The 23,247-nt window shown below is 35.1% G+C and overlaps 1 protein-coding gene across 3 annotated transcripts; it reads left to right on the top strand.

Moving 5' to 3' along the window:
* Positions 1–3,433: 3,433 nt before the first annotated feature.
* Positions 3,434–21,103, top strand: LRIF1 (ligand dependent nuclear receptor interacting factor 1). Of its 3 annotated transcripts, none has more exons than XM_027096217.1 (4): positions 3,434–3,857; positions 14,645–16,146; positions 17,414–17,686; positions 18,491–21,103. In XM_027096217.1, exons 2-4 carry the CDS (start codon positions 14,650–14,652, stop codon positions 18,941–18,943), a joined length of 2,223 nt encoding a protein of 740 aa, XP_026952018.1. In that variant the 5' UTR covers positions 3,434–3,857; positions 14,645–14,649; the 3' UTR covers positions 18,944–21,103. The 3 variants fall into 3 exon arrangements, with proteins under 3 accessions (XP_026952018.1, XP_026952017.1, XP_026952019.1); XM_027096216.1 differs by having other exon boundaries at positions 14,637–16,146; XM_027096218.1 differs by lacking the exon at positions 14,645–16,146 and having other exon boundaries at positions 3,438–3,857.
* The last annotated feature ends 2,144 nt before the right edge of the window (positions 21,104–23,247 follow it).

Genomic DNA, 23,247 nt, shown 5'->3' with positions numbered 1-23,247 from the left:
CAGTTTTTAACATGTTAAATGACTAATAAATACATAAATACTATAGTAAACATGGCACTTTGCCTTGTGAAAAACCTGAAATTTACTTGTGGAAGGGCATGCTCTTCCTGCCAGCCTGCCCACCTCCCACTCCCAGCATGCTGTATGTGTGAGGAAGAGAACAAAAGAGATTTTTAAAAAGTGAAAATAATTGGAGATTAAAAAGAAAAATAACAAATCTGTACTATTCCTTAACTTTCTTCTGAGTGGACAGACATTGATAATCCCAGGGCAATGTGGGAGAGAGATAACAGAAATAACTTAAACCTGTCTTTTCCCGACCTATTCTTTCCCTGTTTTCTGTGCTTGGACTGCAGCTACTTTCTTCCCTACACATTCATTTTAAGACAGGCTTCAGCTCCCTTAGGAGTTTTTAAAATTTCTCTTAGTTCTTAGAATATATGTTTCCCTTTTATAATTTAGAGAAAGGAACCAGTAGCCCATAGTAGTTCATCATCGTAGCAGGATTCAGCAAATGTTGTATTATAATTGTTATGTATAATACTTGCAAAGAAAAATCTCTGCTGTATTTATAGTTATTTAACCATTTCATCCTGTATTTTGCTTACTTGCATCTTTCCTCTTTTTTTGCTTGATTAATCTCACTAAAGGTCTATCTCTATTATTGATTTTATCAAAGAATCAGCTTATGGCTTTGTTAATTTACTGCATTATTTTTGTTGTTATATACTTCACTTACTTACTCTTTTTTCCTTTGGTATTCTCTCTTGCTTTTTAAAATACTTCCAAATTGGATACTTAACTCATGTGTGTTTAAACATTCTTATTTTATGACAAATGTGTTTAAATCACTTAATTTCCATTATGATTTCATCTTTAACCCAAGGGTAATTTAGTAATAGGTTATTCAGTTTCTAAATATGTCTTAAAGCTATTCTTAATTATCTGGATAGCTAATTTTAATCAATTTTTGGTTGGAAAACATAGTATATATAGAATTAATCCTTCAGCACTAGTAGAGCTTCCTTTGTAGCCTATCACATTATTTTTATACATATTTTATATGTGCTCAAAAATAATGTGAACTATCCAATAAGTGGATTATTTACCATCTGATGTCTCAACCTGGTTTACTGTATTGTTTAAAATTTTGATGTCTATGCCTATCTTTTCTCTGCTTCAACTATTAATTTCTCAGAGATGTATGTGTGTAAAATAATCCTCTACATTTGTTGACTCATTAATCTATTCATTTCTGTCAGTTTTTGCTTAAATTTGTCACTCTTTTAGCTAACAAGAGCTATATTTTAATATGCTCTAATTTCTTTTTGGTCTCTCGTCCCTTTATCTCTGCTGTTATGCTATTCTCTGTGCATCAGTTTCTTCATCTGAATGTAATATTTTTTACTACTTGTTAAGAGTAAACAAGTTAATATTTGTAAAGCACTTAGAATAGTACTTGGCATGTAGTATTATGTGTTTGGCTAGTATAAAAATGGCTAGAGGTGGTCATTGAAACCACAGGCATGGTTGAAATCGCTTGAAGAGACAGGATAGTTTGAGAAAATAAGAGGATCAATCATCAAGATTTAAGGAACTCTTCTGTTTAATGGCCAAGTGAGGGATAAACCTTCAAAAGAAACTGAAAAAGAGTACATAAAAATGTAGGAGGAAACCCAAGAAAGTATATTACCAATGGCATCAAGAAGAATTAATTAACAGCGCTGCAGAATAAAGATTTGAACAAATCTTTATACTATTTGTGATAAATAGTATCAATTGAAACAGCTAAATGAGTGGTTTAATGAGTACAGTGGACACTCTGATGCATCTCCCAGACCTCCCTTGCAAAATGAAGGTCTTATTCTGCCAGTTACTGGAGTGCTGCCAGCAGACACGCCTCAGCTATCAGCCACCTTGAGGAATTACTTTGGCTAAGGAGATCATCCTTGCCTAAGGTCATGCATCCTTCCTTGGCAAAGCCTGCATCCTACTGGGGAAAACTTCAGAAGTTCATCTTAAAAAAAAAAAAAAAAAGATCATCTTAATTTTAGAGCTCTGTGTGGGATAGTCTAAGGCCTTTGTTGAGACTGGGCGTCACAACCCAATGTCTCCCTCTGCCGAGTTTTGCTCCCTTTTCTTCCCTTCTACAGATACTGATCCCTAATAAACTTCAGGCACACCAAAGTCCATCTCAAGAGTCTGCTTCCCAGGGAACCCAATCTGTGACAATGAGTTTCATTTATTAGAAGTGCTGTTGGATATGAGGAGAAGCCAAACTGCAAAGTTAAGAAATGAATGGTGAGAAAATGTAACAAGCCAAGAATAGGCAACTCGTTCAAGTAGTTTTGCTTTCACAGATAGGATGATGATCAGAACCAAGACAGTATTAAGGGCTCACCACTCTGCCCCCTCTTTAGTATGGGAAATATTTGACTGAAAGATAAATGCCAGTTACACACACAGGATTCGACATCGCTAAAATTAACCTTTAACAAAGAATGAACAGTAGTTAAAAAGTATTACTTTCTGTATCAGAACATCAAGATCTTTCATCAGTACTAGCTGATTAAGGAGTTAGGAGAATGAGTACCCAGCATTTTTAAAAAACCAAAATAAACCTTTTAACTTGGCTACCATACATCAATCTCCTAAATTTGAGTCAGTTTACATTTTTACTGCCTCTAGCTGATAAAACTGGATCTCCTAAACCACTCCTCCCACAACTTCCTTCTAGTCCCAGCTGAAGCCAGAGACTTAACCTGTTCCTCAGATAAGAGATTTTAACAGCGGGAATCAAGAGACTTCTGCAAAGTTTTTCTCTGGAGATCCAAATAAAGATGCCAAAAAGTAAGTCTATATGGGGAATTAAACTTTTAGAGAATCAAGTAGTTAACTATATGACAATAAGTAATTTCGAGCGAGAATGAATGGTGGGGTGGAGAGAGAGATTAGGTTAAATCTCGAGGCAAAGCTTCAAGAAAGGAAAAAAACCAAGAAACCCTCAGGAAGTAGCAATAATACAGGCGCTTGCCACAGGCAGGCGTCTAAAATTTTCTCACGCCAGGAGTGCATATGGCTTCAAAAGAGCGCTCCGATGTCTTTTAAAGCACTGGCGGGAGAGGAAACTTACACTAGCAGCGAATACAAAGGCAGAAACTTTGCGATTGACCCCGGAAACATTTTATTTTGCGTAGGTATCTGGAGAATTTTCTTTGCCGATTCGTTACTTGATCCGGAAGAAGAGACAGCAAACATCACCTGCGATTGGATCGCAGAATAAGGGCGGGGCGTTAGCGAGCCATTCACCTTGGCGACCGGATGTGGCGATACCGGAAGCTGCTAGGCTGAGCTTTGCTCTCGCTGGCGGCCTCGGTGGGCGGGGTCGGCCGAGCCCATCTGGCTTGGTCTTCACCACTGACCCGGCACCGATAGGGGCGGCACCATTAAGGCCACGCCTCCCGCGCTGATTCCCGGTGACTCTGGAGCGATGTCCTAGGCGCTGAGGCGGAGACTCAGGGCTGTTTTCTCAGAGGTTAGGGACGGACCCGCCCCGTCAGCCTCTTCGATTCTTCCGGTTTCTGGTGGCTGCGCCGCCTCCATCCGAAGCCTGAGGATACGCCCTCTCGAGAGCCCGCCGTCGCTCTCCTTTCAGCTTGTAACCTCTCTGAGCTGCTACGGGGCAACTCCATCCCTACATTCTCTCGCTCTGGTTCTCGCCACTTGGAGGACCTCGGCCCCGACACTGCCCCCTTTCCTGGATGTACTGGTCCCTTCCACTCCTCTAAAATGTCCAATAACCTACAGAGGGTCTTCCTGAAACCTACAGAGGAAAAGTCAGGCAACGCCTCGCACTGGTAAGTACCGGTTTCGAATCTCCCTCGACATGGCCGCACCTCGCCCGTCTCTTAGCAGGATGTCGAGTCGGCCGTCGTTTCCTGACGTTCTGCAATTCAGATGCCTTTGATCCCGCTGGGTGAGCACTCCAGGGGAAGTTCGCGGCAGTTTGGCACTTAGAGCCCTTAGAGCACATCCCTGTCGGAAACGTAAAACCTCTTCAGAGCCTGACGCAGTCAGCCTCTGCCCTGGCTCCGCAGGACTCCAGCGTCTGAAGTTTCATAGGCTGACAGAGTAGATCTCCACGGGAGAGGAAAATCAACATGGCCGGCGCGCCTGTGTGAGCAAAATCTTCTGGAAGATTCTCGCGCACTCGCAGAAAAACACGCAGCAATCCGCGCGGATTAGCAAGTGCAGCTCAGGTGGCGCTGGACCTTCAGGGAAAATAGCTGTAATTTAAGAGAGTGAGAAGGAAAGGACATATTTTTGTGTAATTGATAAGAGTATATGAATATAGAAACCGAAAAATTGTTCTGGAATAAGGGAATCGATTTTTTTAAAATTTCGAATAATAGCTTTATTTGAAGATAAAAGTGAAGATAGAGAAATTATCATGTAAAGTTAATCCCTTCGAACAGCATATTCGAAGCAGGTGTAATGAGAATGTCGTCTCGAATTGGATGTTTATGTAGAGGAACTACATTTGTCAGGGGGAGATTCTAGTATTTCTTAGACACTTATTTGTAAATTTAGACAATAGTTTATCACTAACTCAGTGGTTTTTTAAAGCTCATATTAATCAAGAAGAAATAACACTGGAACAAAATTGTTTGCTAAGGTAGAATATTTTAAGTTGTACTCTCCATGGTTTGTGGGTATATAATAAGCGGCGAGAAGAAAGTTAACGAGTCCCTGCAGAAGGAAAATGTGAAGAAGAAGGCATGGAAATGGAGATATAAAAATCATGGAAGAGCATTTATGATTGAAGAAAATCGGGCTCACTAGGTTTAATGCTAGCTTTGCTAGTTACTATTTGTGAGGCCAAGTGACCTGGTTTCCAGTCTGTAAATAAGAGCACCTAGAGGTATTTTAAGGATTAAAAGAATGAATATACTAAAATACTTAGTATAGGAAAAATAGAAAACATTATTTAAATGTTAGCTATTATTATTATCGTAAGGATACAACTTTACTTCTGTACAAATTTTAGCCCAGGAAGTAGGTAGTTACAAGTAGCTATAAAACCTAATTGTAATAAACACTTTAAAAAAGTATGCATAATATTCTAAAGAGAAATGGTCACCAAAAGTGTTGAGCTAAAACCATATGGAAGAACTGCCAAGAAAGAACCATTGTATTTCAGATCTTAACAAGAGCCAGCTTTTGTGCATGTATGTTTTTTGTTGGCTTATTTTTGGTGGAAGTTGAAGGGGAAGGCAGAGGTAGTGCCCTGTATAGATATGCAAAAATAGAATTAGTCTTTAATGATTGTTCATTTCTTCTATCTTGTTTTAGTACCTGGATATTTTATAACATCTGATTTACCCTAATTTAACACAATTTGTTTCAGGATTGCATTCTTTTTCAATATCAGAAATTAGACAGAGTAAGAACCTTACTTTTTGTGTATTGTGTAATTTAACTCTGTTATCCAGTTTCTACTTCTTTTGGCTATCTATATTTTTAAAACATTACAAGTTGAATTCTGTTTTAGTTACATTCATCAGTTATCTGGAGTTCATTAACTCATTGGTTTATGCATTATTTTTTATCATTTTTGAATGCATTTATTTCTTCAAATCCTCGATTTTAAATCACATACTTAAGACATTTACAAGATGCTTTTCTGAAACAATTTGACATTTACTTTGGTTATTGATTGCATATTTGATTCTATTCTTTTTTATAAGTAACAATCTGCATGATGTCCAAATATACTTTTGCAAATAGTTGGATTAATGTCATCTCTTTAGTTTATTGGAAGCTTCATTTTCTTATATTTCTTATATTTTCTTATATTTTGATGGTATAAAATCATTTTTTTCATAAGTTTAAAATGACTATATGATTTTATTATTTTCTGTAGGTACTTGAATTTTTCTTGAGTTACTTCTTTCCTGCTGTAAAGTTTTTCAGTAATGTGATACAGAATGTTTATTGTTTAAAAAGTATCTCTTCATCAGTGCATAAAATGTAAAACCCAAATTTAATCTTATAATACAAAGGAAAAATCTGGAAGATATTTGTGACAGTAAACATTAAGTTTATTTAGATTTGGACTTCATATGCAAAGAGCAAAGCAGGAGTCAGAATGGTACAGTAGAGTTACAAAGACCTTGGTAGAGTTACAGAAACAAGGTAGCATTACAGAGACCTAGGTTCATATGCTGCGTCACCACTTATTATCTGTATCTTTCAAACATTTGGTTAAAAAACGTTCACTGAGTGCCTGCTATGTGACAGACTGTGCTAAATTGAGAGGCTGACTAAAGAGTAGGATATGGGCCATGCCCATGAAAAACCTTAAGTCTGGAGGTGGATATGATGTAATACACTTTTTAATAGTGTTATGTACAGGATGATGCTGTGAGGGCATACAGAAAGGGAATTGTAGGAAAGGTTTCTGGAGTGGCTGAGTTGGGGAATGGAAGTATCAGCTATCCAATTAAAGATGAATGCAGGCTATGCCAGGAAGAGGGAATTGATTAAAAAAAAACAGCAGTATGACTTATTACTAGTAATAAGTGGGATAAATAGAGAGCTCTTAAGGGTTTGCTGAAAAGATTAGACTTCATCTGTTGGAGAGCCTTCAGAGGATTTTAAGAAAAGAACTGTCATGGTCAGGTGTCATTTTAGGTAACTGATGGCAGTGTGGATTTGGGGGTGAGGGGTCAGGCATATAAGGATTCTATTTCAGTTGTCCTTTCAGATATTCAGAGAGCCTGCACTAGCTAATGTAGAGCAAGGGTTGGATTCAGAGAAATATAGAAAGGAAAATAGGCAGACCTTGTCAGTGAACTGGCATGAAGAAAAGTGGATCAATTATGATGCCAATTTTCTGGGTAGATATTGGTAAATTAATTGAGGTGAGGAACACACCAAGAAAGCAATCAGTGAGATATTTGAATCTGAAACTCAGGCAGGGTCAGAGCTGAAAATAGAGAGTGATAGACCGTTGGCTTCTATCTGCCTTTGTTCTTAAATAGGGAGCTAAAATGGGTGTCCTCAGCAGGGGGCTTGGTTTGGTTAGACAGATAATGTTTCATTGTCAGTTCAGTGTGCATTTAGTTTTGTACAGTGTGTTATTATCTTAGCTTTTGTGATTTGTGTGTGTGTGTGTGTGTACGTGTACGTGTACGAGAGGCAGAGAGAGAGAAAGACACACATACCATAAGGCTAACTGAAATCTATTTCTCATTAATCTCTCAGTTTATTCATGAATTTTTGGGACCCTGTTATATTAGGGTTATGCTAAAGTAAATACAAGAAAATGCATGGGATTGCCCAAGAAAGCATGTCTCTGAATAAGTTATTTAATATTACTAAATCTTCATTTTCTCAACTATAAAATAGGAATGGCAATACCTACCTTGTTGGACTGTTTATTAGGGTTAGAGTTAATGACAACTGTTTACAATAACATATCTATTATGTATATAATATTATATGGTAAATATTATCATATATATTATTACATTATGTACTTGTGTATGTTATGTATGTACATAATGTTGAATCAGAGAGAGTAAGATGGAAGAAAGTCTCTTAGCAGTTGAAAATTTTGCAAAATTATCTACGAAATGTTCAGTAACCTGCAAAATTTTTATCATTCCATATCTAATCTGTAAATGCTTCACTCAAAATTAGAATAGTCAAAAATGTCAGAAGTTATATAATATTATAAGTATGTTTAATGTATCTTTTATTAAATTTCTCACATTTTCAAAAGATTATCTGATTCATTTACTTGTTCTTGAACACCAATTATATATTTTTGTGGAAGATGATATCTAGTTTATATTGGGAGCTTATTAGAATCCCAACCAGTTATAGCAAACCTTTACAAATGAAGAAAGATTCAAAGAGGTTAAGTAAATTTACCAAAGTCAATCAACTAATAATTGGAAGAGCCAGGATTAGAAGCCCATAATCTTTATAATGTATTCCTGTGTTCTCTTTTAAAGCCTTAAACTGTATTAGTTTTCCAGTGTAGTTTCTCAGTTCACATCCTAGTTGGTTTAAAGTAATTAGCATGTTGATTACTCTTCTTTTTAAGTGACCTAACCAGAGCATGGGATGCAAAGTCCGGTTATAGTTTTAGTTCTAACCTTAACTAACAGAATATGATCTTTAAGAAAACAGAATCTTTATAGGGTTTTAGTATGTTAAGTGGAAGATCTCTTCTATAGCTGAAAAATATATATATTGATTGAAGAAGTATGAATTTCACCCTGATTTATCACTTCTTTCCTTAGCATTCTGCATTTCAGTTTAATTTTTAGAACTCATTCCATTTGTTACTAGGAAATCACAGACTTTTTTAAAATCAGAGTTTGTAGAATTCAATTCAGCCAATATTGTCTACAGTGTGCCAGTTGCTCTATTAGGTGTAGAGAATATAGATATGAATAGAATAACCTACCCTTAAGGAATTTACGGTCTCTGGTAGATTGTATGAATCTCTACTGATATACTGACATAGAAGAAACTGTATTTTCCTTCCCTTTTTTGGAGGGGAAATGAAGAAGAGAGGAAAAATCCATGATTAGATTTGAAGAGTTTGTGCAATATAAATGTTTTTATAAAGCGGAAATATAGGGGCCATATAATAAAGTATGTGAATGAAGTATCAGAATTCTGTGTGATTTGTTTAACTAATATGCCAATTAAAATGTGTTTGCCCCATGCAAATAATTAATTATAAAAGCGTGTGTTCTGCTCTGTTGAAGCTTCTAATGTGTTAGCCAGGTGTTACTGACAAATGAAGTACATAAACTAAATGAGACTAAACATTAAAGGTATTGAGACATTTCAATATATTTGAAATATTTGAAAGAGCTGCCTTATTTTTTATATAATTTTTTGAGGGCCTACTGTGCTTGGTATTGGAAGAACAGTTACAAAATAAATGATATAGTCTCTGACCATAATGGGTTTCAAGCTCACTGAGGAAAAAAATACTTTACTAATTTTTTAAAATTAACTAATAGATCAAAGGCTTTATAGAAGGCATTATGTAACTCCTAGCATTAGTGGCACCAATGAGAGTGCTTTAGGGATTCCAACTTGGAAGAAATTAATATGAGTTTGAGTGACTAGCAGATATTTCATGGAGAAGATGGATTGATCCTCAGTTTATAACTATGTTTTAAATTGTTAGAGAAGAAAAAAAAAACCTTAAAGAACACTTAGAGTAAATATTGTACATGACACAATCCAGAATAGTAGAGACCTTTCTGGTAGGACCAGAGATTTTATGCTGAGATGTTCTAGGTGGTACTATTGTAGAGACTGGTTGGGGCTAGATTGTAGATGATTTTCATGTCAGGCTGAATTGGCAATGATGAATTACTGAAACTTTGAGCAAGGAGGTAACAGGATGAAAACAATTATTTAGTCTGCCAGAGATACATAATGATAATGGCCACAGTCAGAAAAATGAGTTTAAAAGTCAGAGCCACACACAGGAATGAGATAATGAGGACTAGATACAAGGTGATGCAGGTCTGATCTAGCAAGTAGAAGTGGCAAAGGTGAAGAAAGAGAATATGAGTAAGAGCTGTAAAAAAGAAAAAAAAAAGTTTATAGACTTGGTGATTCATTCAGTATACATTTATTGAATGTTTATCCTTTGTAAGCATCTATACAAAGTACTATGGGTGAATTAAAGGTGAATAAAGAGGGTGGTAAAGATAGAGATTACGAGGTGATTTAAGACCTAAGTGACCTGGAAAACAGTAGTGCTGACACATGACTGGATGGTAAGATAGAGTAGTAGTTTTCAGTACAGAGTAATTTTAACTTTAAAGTAATGGTATTAAAAGTGAAAATGTTTGGTCAGACATCACAAATACGGAATTGAGGTCAATATTAGGGGATAGAATAAAAGGATATAACGTGAGAGTCATCATTGCAGAAGAGATAGTTGAAGGTAATAGTTGAAGCTTTGAACTGTTACCTTGGTGCACTCTTTAAGGAAGAATGCCTTTTTTAAATTTTATTTTTTTATTGAAGTATGGTTGATTTACAAAGGAAGAATGTGTTAAAGAAGAAACAGGGTCAAGAACTGTACTTTGGGGAGAAGTCATAGTTGGATACTTAAAATGCAGAAAATGAATAAGAAAGGGAACATTAAGAAAGACAAGAAATATTGTACACAATGGAAATCGTAGTAGAAAGAGGTTCAAGATGGAGGGATAATTAGCTACCAGTACTAATTTCAGCAGAGAGCACCTAGGGAATGAGTATAGAGTAAAGCCAGATTTAACTGTGTGGACATATTTCATAATCTTTGAGAATAAGGTGTCGTAGAATAATGGGAAAGAAAATAGATTGCAGAAGACAGTGGGCTTCAAGACAACTTTTTGGCATATCAGTGACAGAAAGTTGGTAGATGGTCCTAATTATGGTTCATTAACACCATCTACCAACTTTCTGTCACTGAACCCACATCCCAATCTTCTCTCTAATCCTACATAACTTTAGCATCTGTATGGATAACCTCTTTGTCACCTGGTCTTTCAGTACAAAGATCTTTTTCCTCAGTGTTTTCTCCATTCTATCACCAGCTATCCACTTCTGTAGTTCTTGTTATCAGATGAAATTGCTGCATCTACAAAATTCTTGATTTAGGCATACTGCTTTCCAAACACCAGTTCCTATATTTTAGCTTAGTTGTTTAAGTATTCCCACTCTGACTGTTCTTTATCTGGCCCTCAGTCCATTCCCTTTATTTTCTCCCTATACATTAGCCTTTTATGTTCTCATTTCCTTCCCATCTAGTATAGTTTCTGTATTTCATCATTTGGTAATTTTTTTCAGTACCCTAAAATCTTTTGCTCCTCTTTGATTTTTGTTATACCCTTCTGAAGCCACCCCAATCTTGGATGAACTCAGTGATTTACTTTCTCTGCCTATACCTGGTGAAACAGGGAGACTCTCATGAGCACAGGTTGGTATTACTATGAATTCATGATCATTACCTATCTCCCTGGGCCATCAACCCTGCCTGATGACTGATATTTTCTGAGGTCAGCTTTTTTTTTCACAAAGACTGTTTCAAATCTTTTTGATTATCCTCAAATCTCTCCCTGTTTTTGCTCTTCTTAGCAATTGATGTCATATCCTTATTTCATAGTGCAAGTAAAAGCCACTAGATCAGAATTACCTCAACCTTCTAACACCAAAGCTTTAAATTTACCTGCAAATGCACCTAACCTCTCTTCCAGTTCCGATGAAAGGACATACTTCTCCAGCTCTCTTTAAGGTTCAGTCCCTTCAACTGTCTTATGGTCTCAATTTCCTACCTCCTTTTCAAACTTTACATTATTAATTACCCCTCTTTCTCCTTTATTACCAGTCTCTTCCTTTCATTGACTCACATGAGCATTTATGCTCTAGTTCACCTAACATTAAAAAAAAAAAGAAAAAAAGAAAAAAAGAAAAGATCTTTTCTTTGACCCCATTTAATTTCCAGCTGCTTTCCAGTTTTTCTCTTCCTCTTACAGTCAAAGTTCATAAAAGAGTTGTCTATCCTTGTTGTCTTCATATTCACTCCTACCAACTTCTTTCCTCACCAAACTGCTCTTTTAAAGCCATCAATGATCCTCATGCCCTTAATTCCAGTATACATTTTTAACCTGCATCCTACTTGGCCTCTCAGAAACTTTCAATAGAATTGCCCAATTTTTTTTGAAACTCTCTCTTCCTTTGGCTTCCATTGCATCAGAATCTCTTGATTTTCTTTCTACCACTCAAAGAAAGTGGGAAGCTGATGAAATGTTTTAAGCTGGGAAGGGCTGGCGTTAGAGTGCTGAGTAATTTTAAAAGGAGATGGTAGACTGAAGAAAAGACCAGTTATGAAGCTACCATAATAGACCAAGCCAGAGATGGACTAGAGTGGGAACAATTGATTTGTAAACGATTGAATAGGTCAAGAGAAATTTAGGAGTTAATATCAACAGGATTTTGTGATAGGTTGAATACAGATGGTAAGAAAGTTGGAATTACTTTTTCAGATTTAGGCATCTAAGATAGTTCGGATGCCACTTACTGAAGGAAGAACACTGGAAAAGACCATGTTGAGTTTTAGGTGCATTTGAGATTCTGAATGGAAATGTCAAGAGGGAAGTTGGACATATAAGCCTGAATCTCAAAGGAGCTAAGATATAACTATTTGAATTGTTGATATATAAATGGTAGTTTAGTTGAAATCATGCATATAAAATAAATCATCTGGGGGAAAGCTTACAGAGTAAGAAGAGAAGAATTTACTCTAAGCTTTGGTGAATTCCAACATTTTAAGGTTGATTCAAGCAGAATGAGTTGGCAAAGAAGACTGAGGAGTCACTACAGGGATAGAAGTATGTCATATCTAGGAAACCTTGGGAAGAAAATGTTTAAAGAAAAGGAGTGAGCATTTTTGTACTCTTCCAAGTACATCATTTATCTCAATAAAAATTGCCTATTTACATGTCCATGTACCCAGCATTTTAAGTTCTTTTAGGGATTGTGGGTTGAACTAGTTTAGAGGCTAGCAAACATTTTCTGTAAAGGACCAGATAGTAAATGTTTAGGCTTTATAGGCCATGTGATCTTTGCTGCAACTACTTAACTCTGTTGTTGCAGCAGAAAGCAGCCATGTACAATACATAAAAAATGTGTGTGACTGTGTACTAATAAAACTTTATTTATGGATACAGAGTTTTGAAACTCATAATTTTCATATATCACAAAATGTTATTTTTGTGATTTTTTTAAATTAAAATATAAAGACCATTCTTAGCTTGTGTACTATACAAAAACAGGGAGAGGGCCAGACTTGGCCCCAGGCTGTAGCTTACTGAGCTACATAACTGAGTCTGGTGCCTAAACCATAACAGACACTCAGTAAATTTTGGTTTAACAAATTAAGTTCTGATCCAGTTTATATTTGCTTTTTGGGGGATAGGGAGGAGGTGAAGGTGGGTTTTCTTCTTCAACCTGTCAAAGCAAGAATTCATACTTTTCTTTATGTTTATACTTCTTTAGAGATTAACTTTTAATTTATTGAAAGTAAATACAACATTTTGAAGTGCTATCAAAGGGCCAGAAAACTTTTAAATATTTATAAGTATATAATTATGTTATTTGGGGTTGCAAAAAGGTAAAACTAAATCCAGTGCTTCCTAAGATGCATAGAATTTTTGGCTTTGATTTGTATTAATACCTGAAGCTTTAAAAACACCTATAGGCAGAAAAACACACCTTTACACTACTGAGAATTCTAATTATTATTATTTTTCATTCTTAAATTTTTTTCATTTAATCTTAGCCATGTAAGGCCATATTGGGTCTATAGGACATGGACTCTGTACCCATATTGCTGGAATTTAGTATGAGAGACAATATGTAGACCAGTGGAAAAAATCCATTAATATATGATGACAACTTATGATATGTACCATGAAGGAAACTAACAGATGTAATATTATTACCTGTGAAGGAAGAGCAAGGGTAGTTAAGGTGGCCAGAGAATGTATCTTCTGGGAAGTATCATTTATGTTGAGAGTTGAGTATATGGGTGGGTGAAGAATAAGTAGCATGTGTGACTACCCTGAGTCCCATGAGGGTTTAGTATTTTCCAAGAACTGAAGGATGGTTTCAGGATAACTTGAGGTGTCTGCATTTAAGTAATCTACAAATAATTGATTGTACAAACAGATACAGATTAGTATTGGATTTTTTTAAAAAAATGAGATAATCTGTGCTAAGTAATAGCTGATAACTTTTAATAGAATCAAAATAGGCTAAGTTAAAAAAATTATTGACTTCCAGTGTATTCCACATTCACTGAAAACCATTCAGCTGAAATGATGTTGCTATTATAAATATGGGTTGACTGACAATTGGAACTAATATGAGTAATTGCCATACCAAGAGCTATTTAACACCAAACATCAAACATGCTGGAACAATAAATCAAAGAAGAAACTGGTTCCTACATGAGTAACTCAGTTTAGTCTCCAGAAATGTGGCAAACTAAGGTATCATCTTAAGAGATGCCTTAAGCAAAAGAATGGCTGACAGTAGAACTTGTCATTATCAGGGGGAAGAATATAGAACAGATTGGGTAGGGGGAGAAAAAAGTGAGGGAAATAGAATAAGCATAAATGGAGGTAAAATAAGAATCCTGGTCAATAATAGTAAAGGAGAAGGACTAGAGGAAAGAATTTAAGGAAAAGAAGGAAGGATGCTAATAGTTTAAGAGGAGCATATTCTAGTAGCTGAAATTTTATACAGGGTAAAACTTAGAAAAGTCTACTTTTAGGAATAAATGCTAATATCTTATACCCATTGCCTAATCATGTGAGGAGATCTATATCAAAGCTGACCATACCTTTGATTATCTCTTCTACTTCTTCAAACTCTTTCTTTTGCAGTATTTCACTTTGAAAACTCAAAGTGACAAATTACATACTTACGTTATTATATTTTATAAATTTTTATTTTTAAAACATAGTGTTTGCAAATACTTGTTTTTAAATAAAATGTATATACCATGTAGTATGTTGTATTTATTTACTCGATGTTCTTTTAAGTGTTTCAGGCTGCATGTACCAAGTAGTTCAGACGATTGGCTCGGATGGAAAAAATCTTCTGCAATTACTTCCAATTCCTAATTCCTCTGGAAATCTTATACCACTAGTTCAATCTACAGTCATGTCTGATGCTTTGAAAGGGAATACAGGAAATCCAGTTCAAGTTACTTTTCAGACTCAGATTTCCAGCTCCTCCACAAGTGCATCAGTTCAATTGCCCATTTTTCAGCCAGCCAGTTCTTCAAACTATTTTCTTACAAGAACAGTAGACACAGCAGAAAAAGTTAGAGTTACTTCTGTGGGAACTGAAAATTTTACCTCATCAGTTTCTAAAGTTCAGAGGCATGGTGTGAAAATTGATGGACTCACCATGCAAACGTTTGCTGTTTCTCCCTCCTCAACACAAAATGATTCATCTTATATTTTAGTAAATACCCAGAGTCTTCCAATGACTGTGAAGTCTCCGGTTTTGCCTTCTGGGCATCATTTACAGATTCCAGCCCATGCTGAAGTGAAATCTGTACCAGCGTCTTCATTGCCTCCTTCAGTTCAGCAAAAGATACTTGCAACTGCAACCACAAGTACCTCAGGAACAGTTGAGGCCTCCCAAATACCAACTGTTATTTATGTATCTCCTGTAAATACAGTGAAAAATGTAGTTACCAAGAACTTTCAAAACATTTACCCAAAACCTGTTACAGAAATAGCAAAGCCAATGATACTAAACACCACACAGATTCCAATGAATGTTGCTAAAGAGACACAATTAAAAGGTGGTCAGCATTCTCAAGCTGCTCCAGTGAAATGGATTTTTCAAGAGAATCTACAGCCTTGCACTCCATCTCTTGTTCCTGTTAAATCTTCAAATAATGTGGCTTCAAAGATTTTAAAAACTTTTGTAGATAGGAAAAGTTTGGGAGATAATACTGTAAATTTGCCACCATTGAGTACCATCAGTCCTAGTGGGACACAATCCAAAAGTATGCCTATTAAAGATAATGCTTTGGTTATGTTTAATGGGAAAGTCTATCTATTGGCTAAAAAGGGGACAGATGTTTTGCCATCACAAATTGACCAAGAGAATTCTGTTTCTCCTGATATTCCACCAAGAAAAGATACATCACAGATAGTAAGTTCAAGTCCAGTCACAGAAATATCCAGAGAGGTTGTAAGTATTGTTTTGGCTAAAAGTAAATCTTCCCAGATGGAGACAAAATCACTTTCAAATACCCAGCTTGCTTCCATGGCCAATCTAAGGGCAGAGAAGAATAAGAAAGTGGAGAAACCATCTCTTTCTACCCCAAACCCACATAGTATGAACCAATCCATTAACTACTTAAAGCACAGTAAGACTTTATTCTCAAAGCCAGACTTTCCAGATGGATTTAGTACAGGACAAAATTCCCCCAGAAAAGGAAATATCATCCACAGCATAGAGAAAATAAGTTCCTCTGTTGATGCAACAACTGTTACTTCACAACAGTGTGTTTTCAGAGACCAAGAACCAAAGGTAATTTTCCCATGTTAGGGTGTTCTTTTTATCTATGTATATAGAAAATTTTTCTTTCTTAATTCTCAAAGTTAGTTATCTATGATACCTCTCTTTCCCTCCTCTCCCATCCTCCTCTTCATCACACACATACCATACGCACATGAATGCTTAATTAAGTCAAAGCTTTCATCTGAAGGAAATGTTTGAGGAGTGTAATAGAGAGAGCTGAAGCAGTATTTTTCTCTAGAATCATTTGGCATGCCAAGTCTTCAAAGCAAAATTAAACAAACAAATCACAGAGCAACAAGATTTAGAAGAGTTGGAGAAGGATAATGTGAATTCAAAGCTTAGTAAAATTTTGTGTGTGTGTGTGTGTGTGTGTGTATATATATATATATATACATATATATATATATATACAAACACACATACTTATCTTTGTACACATAAATACATATACATGCATACATATATACTTAAGAGCTTACTTTTAGTATATGAAGAGATTAATATTATGCACAGAGCAGTGCTGGGATTTGTTTGTTTGTTTTGTGGTGGTAGGGAGATATCTGGCAACTTTTTTAGGTAGACGGTAGAAGGGGCAGGACATGGCTAATTAATACCTTTCAGTCATTTGTGGAAAAAGAATTTATCAACATCTTGATTGGGTTGTTTGGTTGTTTTTTGTGTTTTTAGTATACAAGTCTCCTGTTCCTCTTTTTAGTCCTTCTTTCTGAATCATTCAATTACTCAACATATCCACATAGTTATCCTTCTGTTCTACTTAAGATATGTGTATGTGTAATCACTAAATATTTGTACCCACATTTTCCTTCTTAGAGGTCTACTTAATAATGTTCAGTATTTCTCCCCTTCAGTACAGAATTCAATGAACTCCAGAGATGTAAGGAGGTAAATTCTGATTAAGTACAAATTGATTAAAGCTATAAGAGTTTTCCAAAAGATGACAATTTCCAACATGATGTTTTATTGATTATTTTTAACTTGTCATTAGTCTGTATTCTCATTTCATTTGTTTGAGAATTAACTACCTGTTACTTTCCTAGTACAAGAAAGTAAAATTCTAGGAGAACATTTTGGTTTTGCTCAGTTAAGTTCAGCTTTTCAAGTGTGGGTGGTAAGGCAAGAGTAATACAATCCAATCATTTAGGACTTTAAAGCATAGCATTTTAAGTAAGATGAGGTAATCACTTAGTTGCTAGTCTGATAAAATAGCTTAAGTAATTGGCAGTATTGTTTGTGTGTTTTCTTTTCCTATTTCCAGATCCAGAATGAGATGGCATCAACATTAGAAAAAGTTACTCAAGAAAGAAATGACAAGAACAATTCCCAAGGAAGAAGCAATAAGGCATCATATCTGAACAATGATGCTGAACTTAGAAAGATATTTGGTCTCACTAAAGATTTGAGCGTGTGCCTTACTCGGATTCCTCACCATTTGGGCTCTGGAGGAGGTTTTGATTCCTTTAGCTGTTTGGTGAAAAGTGATACTTACAAAGAGACAGAGTTTATAGTGAAGGAGGAAGGGAGAAAACAGGTAATAGATTTTAAAGTGTCCTTTGTAGGTACTCCAAAGATATATGAATGTATTAATTTTCTTGATTTTTTTTTAGTCTTGTGCATTAATATGAATGATAGTTGTTACCAAATTTGCATGTATATGTATTATACTAAAACAATGTTAAGAAGAACCATATATGCACAGGTAAAAATGCATCCCCAGTTAATTAAAAATGTTGCTTTAGGGAATTCCCTACCAATCTAGTGGTTAGGACTCCGAGCTCTCACTGCTGAGGGTCCCAGTTCATTTCCTGGTCAGGGAACTAAGATCCCGCAAGCCACAAGGCATGGCCAAAAAAAATAAAAAAGGAAAAGAAAAGAAAAGAAATGACAGAAATGCAGGGAAAATATAAGCATGCAGATACTCACTGAAGTATTACTTTAATTTAAACATCTTAAGAAATCTACACAATAATGATGAAAATAAAATCCCGATAACTTTGCTTACTGTCTTTCTACTTATAAATATTTCATTATTGTATAATATCCTGAACTTCAGATCTGAAACCGGTCAACCTTTCCCAGTGATAATCTTCCCTATGTGCCTACTCTGCAGAGGAGAAAATAAATAAATAAATTCTATTTCTTATGCTCTTCACATATGGTTGTTAGGTTTTCATAGTAGATCAATATAGCTTCTAATATTTGACTTAAGCAGGAATATGTGAATTATATTTTGTTGAGTTGAATTTAATGGCTAAGTATTTGTATCTGCAAACTTTGTTAAATTCGAGAGCACACTATTCAGCAATAATATTTTGTTTTTCTTTTGGAATCTTACTCAACATTGCAACAGGGTTTTGGTAAGAAAAGAAAAGCAAAAACCAATAAGAAGATGGATCACACAAAGAAGAGAAGAACTGAGAGTGTTTATAACACAACTGTAAATGGAGGAACTAATGTCACCAGTTCCCAACTCGTTAGCAGTATTTTACCAACTTCAAATGTATCACACCATAACATTCTCAGAGGCTGCAACAAAACCAGGGAAGAAAAGAGATCTGAGGTAGAACACTCTACCCATGGGAATGAAGAGAAATGCACACTGAGTTCAAATACAGCTTTTGAGCAAAGCCATTCCTTCAATAAAAACTATACTGAAGATATTTTCCCCATGACACCACCAGAGTTAGAAGAAACCATTAGAGATGAAAAAATAAGAAGACTTAAGCAGGTGCTGAGAGAAAAAGAAGCAGCTCTTGAAGAAATGCGTATGAAGATGAGCCAAAAATAATGAAATGTTGCTATACGTAAAGACCAGTGAAATAGCTGTGTTTTTTCATATACTTTTGCATTAAGTTAATTATAGATGCATTCTGAAAGTGTCTTTGAATATTAAACTTGTCTTTTCATCAGTTGATTATCAAATTTTATTTAAGGAATACAGAAAAGGTTGATTATATGACTTTTGTGAATAATCTCATGGGGTATCTGAATCTTTGTCTAGATACCTCTTTTTGGAAGGAAAAGTTTTCTATTTTTCTATTACTTTAACTTGAATTCCCCAAGTTTGAATATTTGTTATTGTTTGTACATTTAGCTAAATTGCTCAGATGTTATTCCAACAATAGGTAATTATTGTGTACTTTTTAAATTATACAATCCAACAGAGGAAATCAGCTCTAAACTTAGCTTATCCAATGGGCTTGTATATCTATATGTCTCTTTACCCGTAAATGATACATTCTCACCATTGTTGTAAGATTTTTTTTAATTTCATGAAAGAAAATGTATTATAGCAGCATTATTTAAAAATTCAAACATTTCTCAAGAGTGAGGGACATTTGTTTTATAACCTTTACAAAGTAGTTTCATATAATACAAAATGGGTTTTAGAATTCAGGCTATATAGTGTATTGTTTGCTTAAAGTGATATGTTATTATTCCTAGGCAAATGCTTCCTTTTTTTGTGGGGGGGGGGGAATTTGTACATATGTGACTTGGATTGTGTGAAAAGTAAATATGAACATGGCCACATTTAATACTTTTTAAAGTGGTAAAGTGTAGTTTTTCATAATAGAGGCAGACATTTTCCTATCTGGTTATCTTTGATTTAGCGAGTTGGAGAATGGTGTAGAGATGGGGATTAAGGGGGAGGAAAGGGTTATTTTTTTAAAAAAATGATTAACAAATTCCTGGAAGTAGTGTCGGTCAAATAAAACCTGGACATTGGCAACAAAATAGAAAACAATAAGTCAGAAAATACTGAGAAGGAGTAGAACAAATGCAAACTGAGCATCAGCTAGATTCTCTTGCCTTTTTGGGTTTTTGTAACAGCTTTATTAAGATAATTTGTATATCTTAAAGTTCACCCTTTTGAAGTGTACAACTCAGTGGTGGTTATATTCACAGAGTTGTGCAACCATCAACATGATCTAATTAGAACATTTTCATTACCTCCAAAAAGCCTCATACCCATTAGCAGTCACTCCCCAGACCCTCCTTCCCCCAGCCATTGGCAACCACCAACACTTTCTGTCTCTATAAATTTGCCTGTTTGGGATATTCATATGCATGGAATGAATCATTCAATATATGTCCATTTGTGACTGGTTTCTTTCACTTAGCTTAATGTTTTCAAGTTTCATCTGTGTTGTGGCATGTATTAGTATGTAATTCTTTAATTGCTGAGTAATATTCCACTGTATGGATATAACACACTTTATCATTCATTTGTCTATGGACATTTTGGTTGTGTACACATTTGGCTACTAGGATGTTATGTTGCTGTGTTGCTCTGAACGTTTGGGTACGTGTTTTGGTGTGGACATAATGTTTTCAAGTCTCTTGGGTATATACCTAGGAGTGTAATTGCTGGTCATACCCTAACTCATTGAGGAACTGCCAAACTATTCCAGGCAGATTTTTCTCCCCCTACTCCACCAAAATGGATCTTGTTAAGGACACCAGTGACTTCCATGTTGCTAGATGCAGTGGTCAATTGTCAGTCTTAATTTATCTATCAGTGGGAATATAATTTCATGAATTATTACCTCCTTTGAAAAAATTTTAAACATTTTATAAAAGAACCAGTACATGTTCATTGTGGGAAAATTGAAAATACAAACTAAAATATTAAAAATTCATCAAGCTAAAACATTAAATTTGGGGGCTAGGAGATACATAGTTAAAGGCTATCAGTAAATAGATATTATTTGAAGTCATAGGTGTGGAAAACTTCACTTAGGGAAACAGTATAAACAGAGAAGTTAAAATGGTGGGCTCATGTCAGACTACATTTAAAGGTTGGAAAAAGGGCAATCTCAAATGAATTTTGAGGATTGGAAGATTATTGAATGAATTGTATTTACAAATCCTTGAATAGTGCTTGACACATAGCAATGTATCAATGTTTGTTAAATAAAATAAATTCAACTAAAATCATCCTAATAGACATGTTGCATCCATTTTCATTTCATTTCATTTTCTTACCTTCTCCTTTTGATGTTTTCTGCTTCTTTTATTATTAAGGCTTTGCTGCTCATGGAATCATCAAGCACCACATTTCTTCTGATAATAAATTCCATGGTATGGAAATGTGGCTTGAATTCTTTATAGCAAAATTCTCAAAATTTGTTTATACTGATGGTCTCAAACTCCTACTTCTCACTCTGAAAGTCTCTCAAATTAGGGTTTTGTCTTGACCACTCCACTAAACCTGTTTTTCTCAAGGTGTTCAACAATCAACATATTGCTAAATCTAATGGTCAGTTCTTAGTCTTTATCTTATTTGACCTGTCAGTAGCATTTGACACTTTTTATAAGTCTGTCATTGAAATTTGTTCTTCACTTTGCTACCAAGACACCATATTCTTGATTTCCTACTACCTTATTGGTTGCTCCTTAGTCCCTGGTTGATTCCTTCCCTTCTCCATGATCCATAATATTGGAGTTACATACAGCTCAGTCCTTGTATGTCTTTTATTTTATACCTATATTCAGTCATGATAGTCTCACCTAGTTCTCATGGATCAAATTACCATCCATATTCAGGAACTCTCTTCTGAACTTCAACATCGTGTATCCAACCCCCTTCTTGACATTTCTATTTAGAAGTCCAGTGGGCATCTCAAAATTAACACAGGCCAAACCTACGTTCTAATTATCCACACCCACAATTTGCCTCAACCAAGATCTTCTTTATCTCAGTTAATGACAAATTCAGGCTTCCACTTGTTCAAGTGTACACACTTGGAGTAAACCTTGATTTTTCTTTTTCTCATGCCCTAGTCTGTTAGGAAATTTTCTCCATTTACCTGGAATCTGATCATTATTTACCACCTCTACTGTGACAACCTTGCATTATCTCTCATTTGGATTATTGAAAGCACCAACTGTCTCCCTGCTTCCATCAGTGTCCTCCTACAACCTTTATTTATCACGATAGCCAAGTAATTTTGTTAAATGTATAAGCAATGAGGGGGAAAGGAAAAAAAATAGAAAAATGGGAAAACTATATGAACAATTTATGATAAAATATATAATAATGACCTTCAAACATGAAAAATATTCAAATTCACTGGAAATTGGGTAAATGCAAATTAACACCACTCAGCATTTTTCATTAGAATGGAAAATATTTATGAATGTGGAAACATTATTTTGGCAAGACTGTGAAGAAATAGACTTGTTTATACGTTGCTGATGGCAATACAAATTGGTACGATTTTTCTGGAGGGAAATTTCATGGTGTCTAACAAAATTACATATGTATTTACCTTTCAACCAATGGGGCCAGCAATTCTGTTTCTAAGAATCTATCCTGACAATATACCTCCAACAATATTAAAATATATATACAGAAATATATTAATTACAATATTGTTTTTAATTACAAAGTATTGGAAACAACCTAAATACCCATTCATAGGAAAGTGGTTGAAAAAACCATGATATGTATACACAGTGGAATGAGGAAGAGCTTTATGAACTGATATGAAGTGATTTCTAAGACATACTATAAAATGAGAAATAGCAAAGCACAAAAGAGTATAGCATGCTACCCTTCATATAAGAAAGAAGAGCTATAAGAAAATACACAAACATCTGTTTATTTGTACAAAAAAAAAATACAGGAAGGATAAACCAAAAGCTAACAAGACTGATACCTAAAGGAAAGGGATAGAAAGAAGAGGGGAATGGCAATAGGTTAGCAAGGATGAAGTAGAGTAACATTTCTCTGATTATATCTTTTTGTAGAACTCTTAGAAAGAGTAATGTCTTGCATACTCTTCACATACCCTAAATAAGCAAATGATTAAAACCAAGCAGGAAATGATGACAACACAAACTGGAATACAAATACTAACAAATGAAAGTAAATATATTGTGAAAGAATAACATGACCATACTTAAGGGGATGGAAAAGAAACAACTAACCTAAGTAACTTAGAAGCAGTATCTTCAGTGAGCACAAAGCTAAAGACTTAAGCACTGTAATCTAGTTAGTAAATGTTTTTCTCACAGGGATATGAGTTAGCAATCCTGAAACTACATTTGTGTGTATACTAGAATTGAAAAGTAAGTACATATATTGTA

The sequence above is a fragment of the Aethalodelphis obliquidens genome, unplaced genomic scaffold (assembly GCF_003676395.1).
Source record: "Aethalodelphis obliquidens isolate GAN/ISIS:26980383/991018 unplaced genomic scaffold, ASM367639v1 scaffold100, whole genome shotgun sequence".
Lineage (NCBI taxonomy): Eukaryota > Metazoa > Chordata > Mammalia > Artiodactyla > Delphinidae > Aethalodelphis > Aethalodelphis obliquidens.
This window is presented reverse-complemented; position numbering and strand designations above follow the sequence as displayed.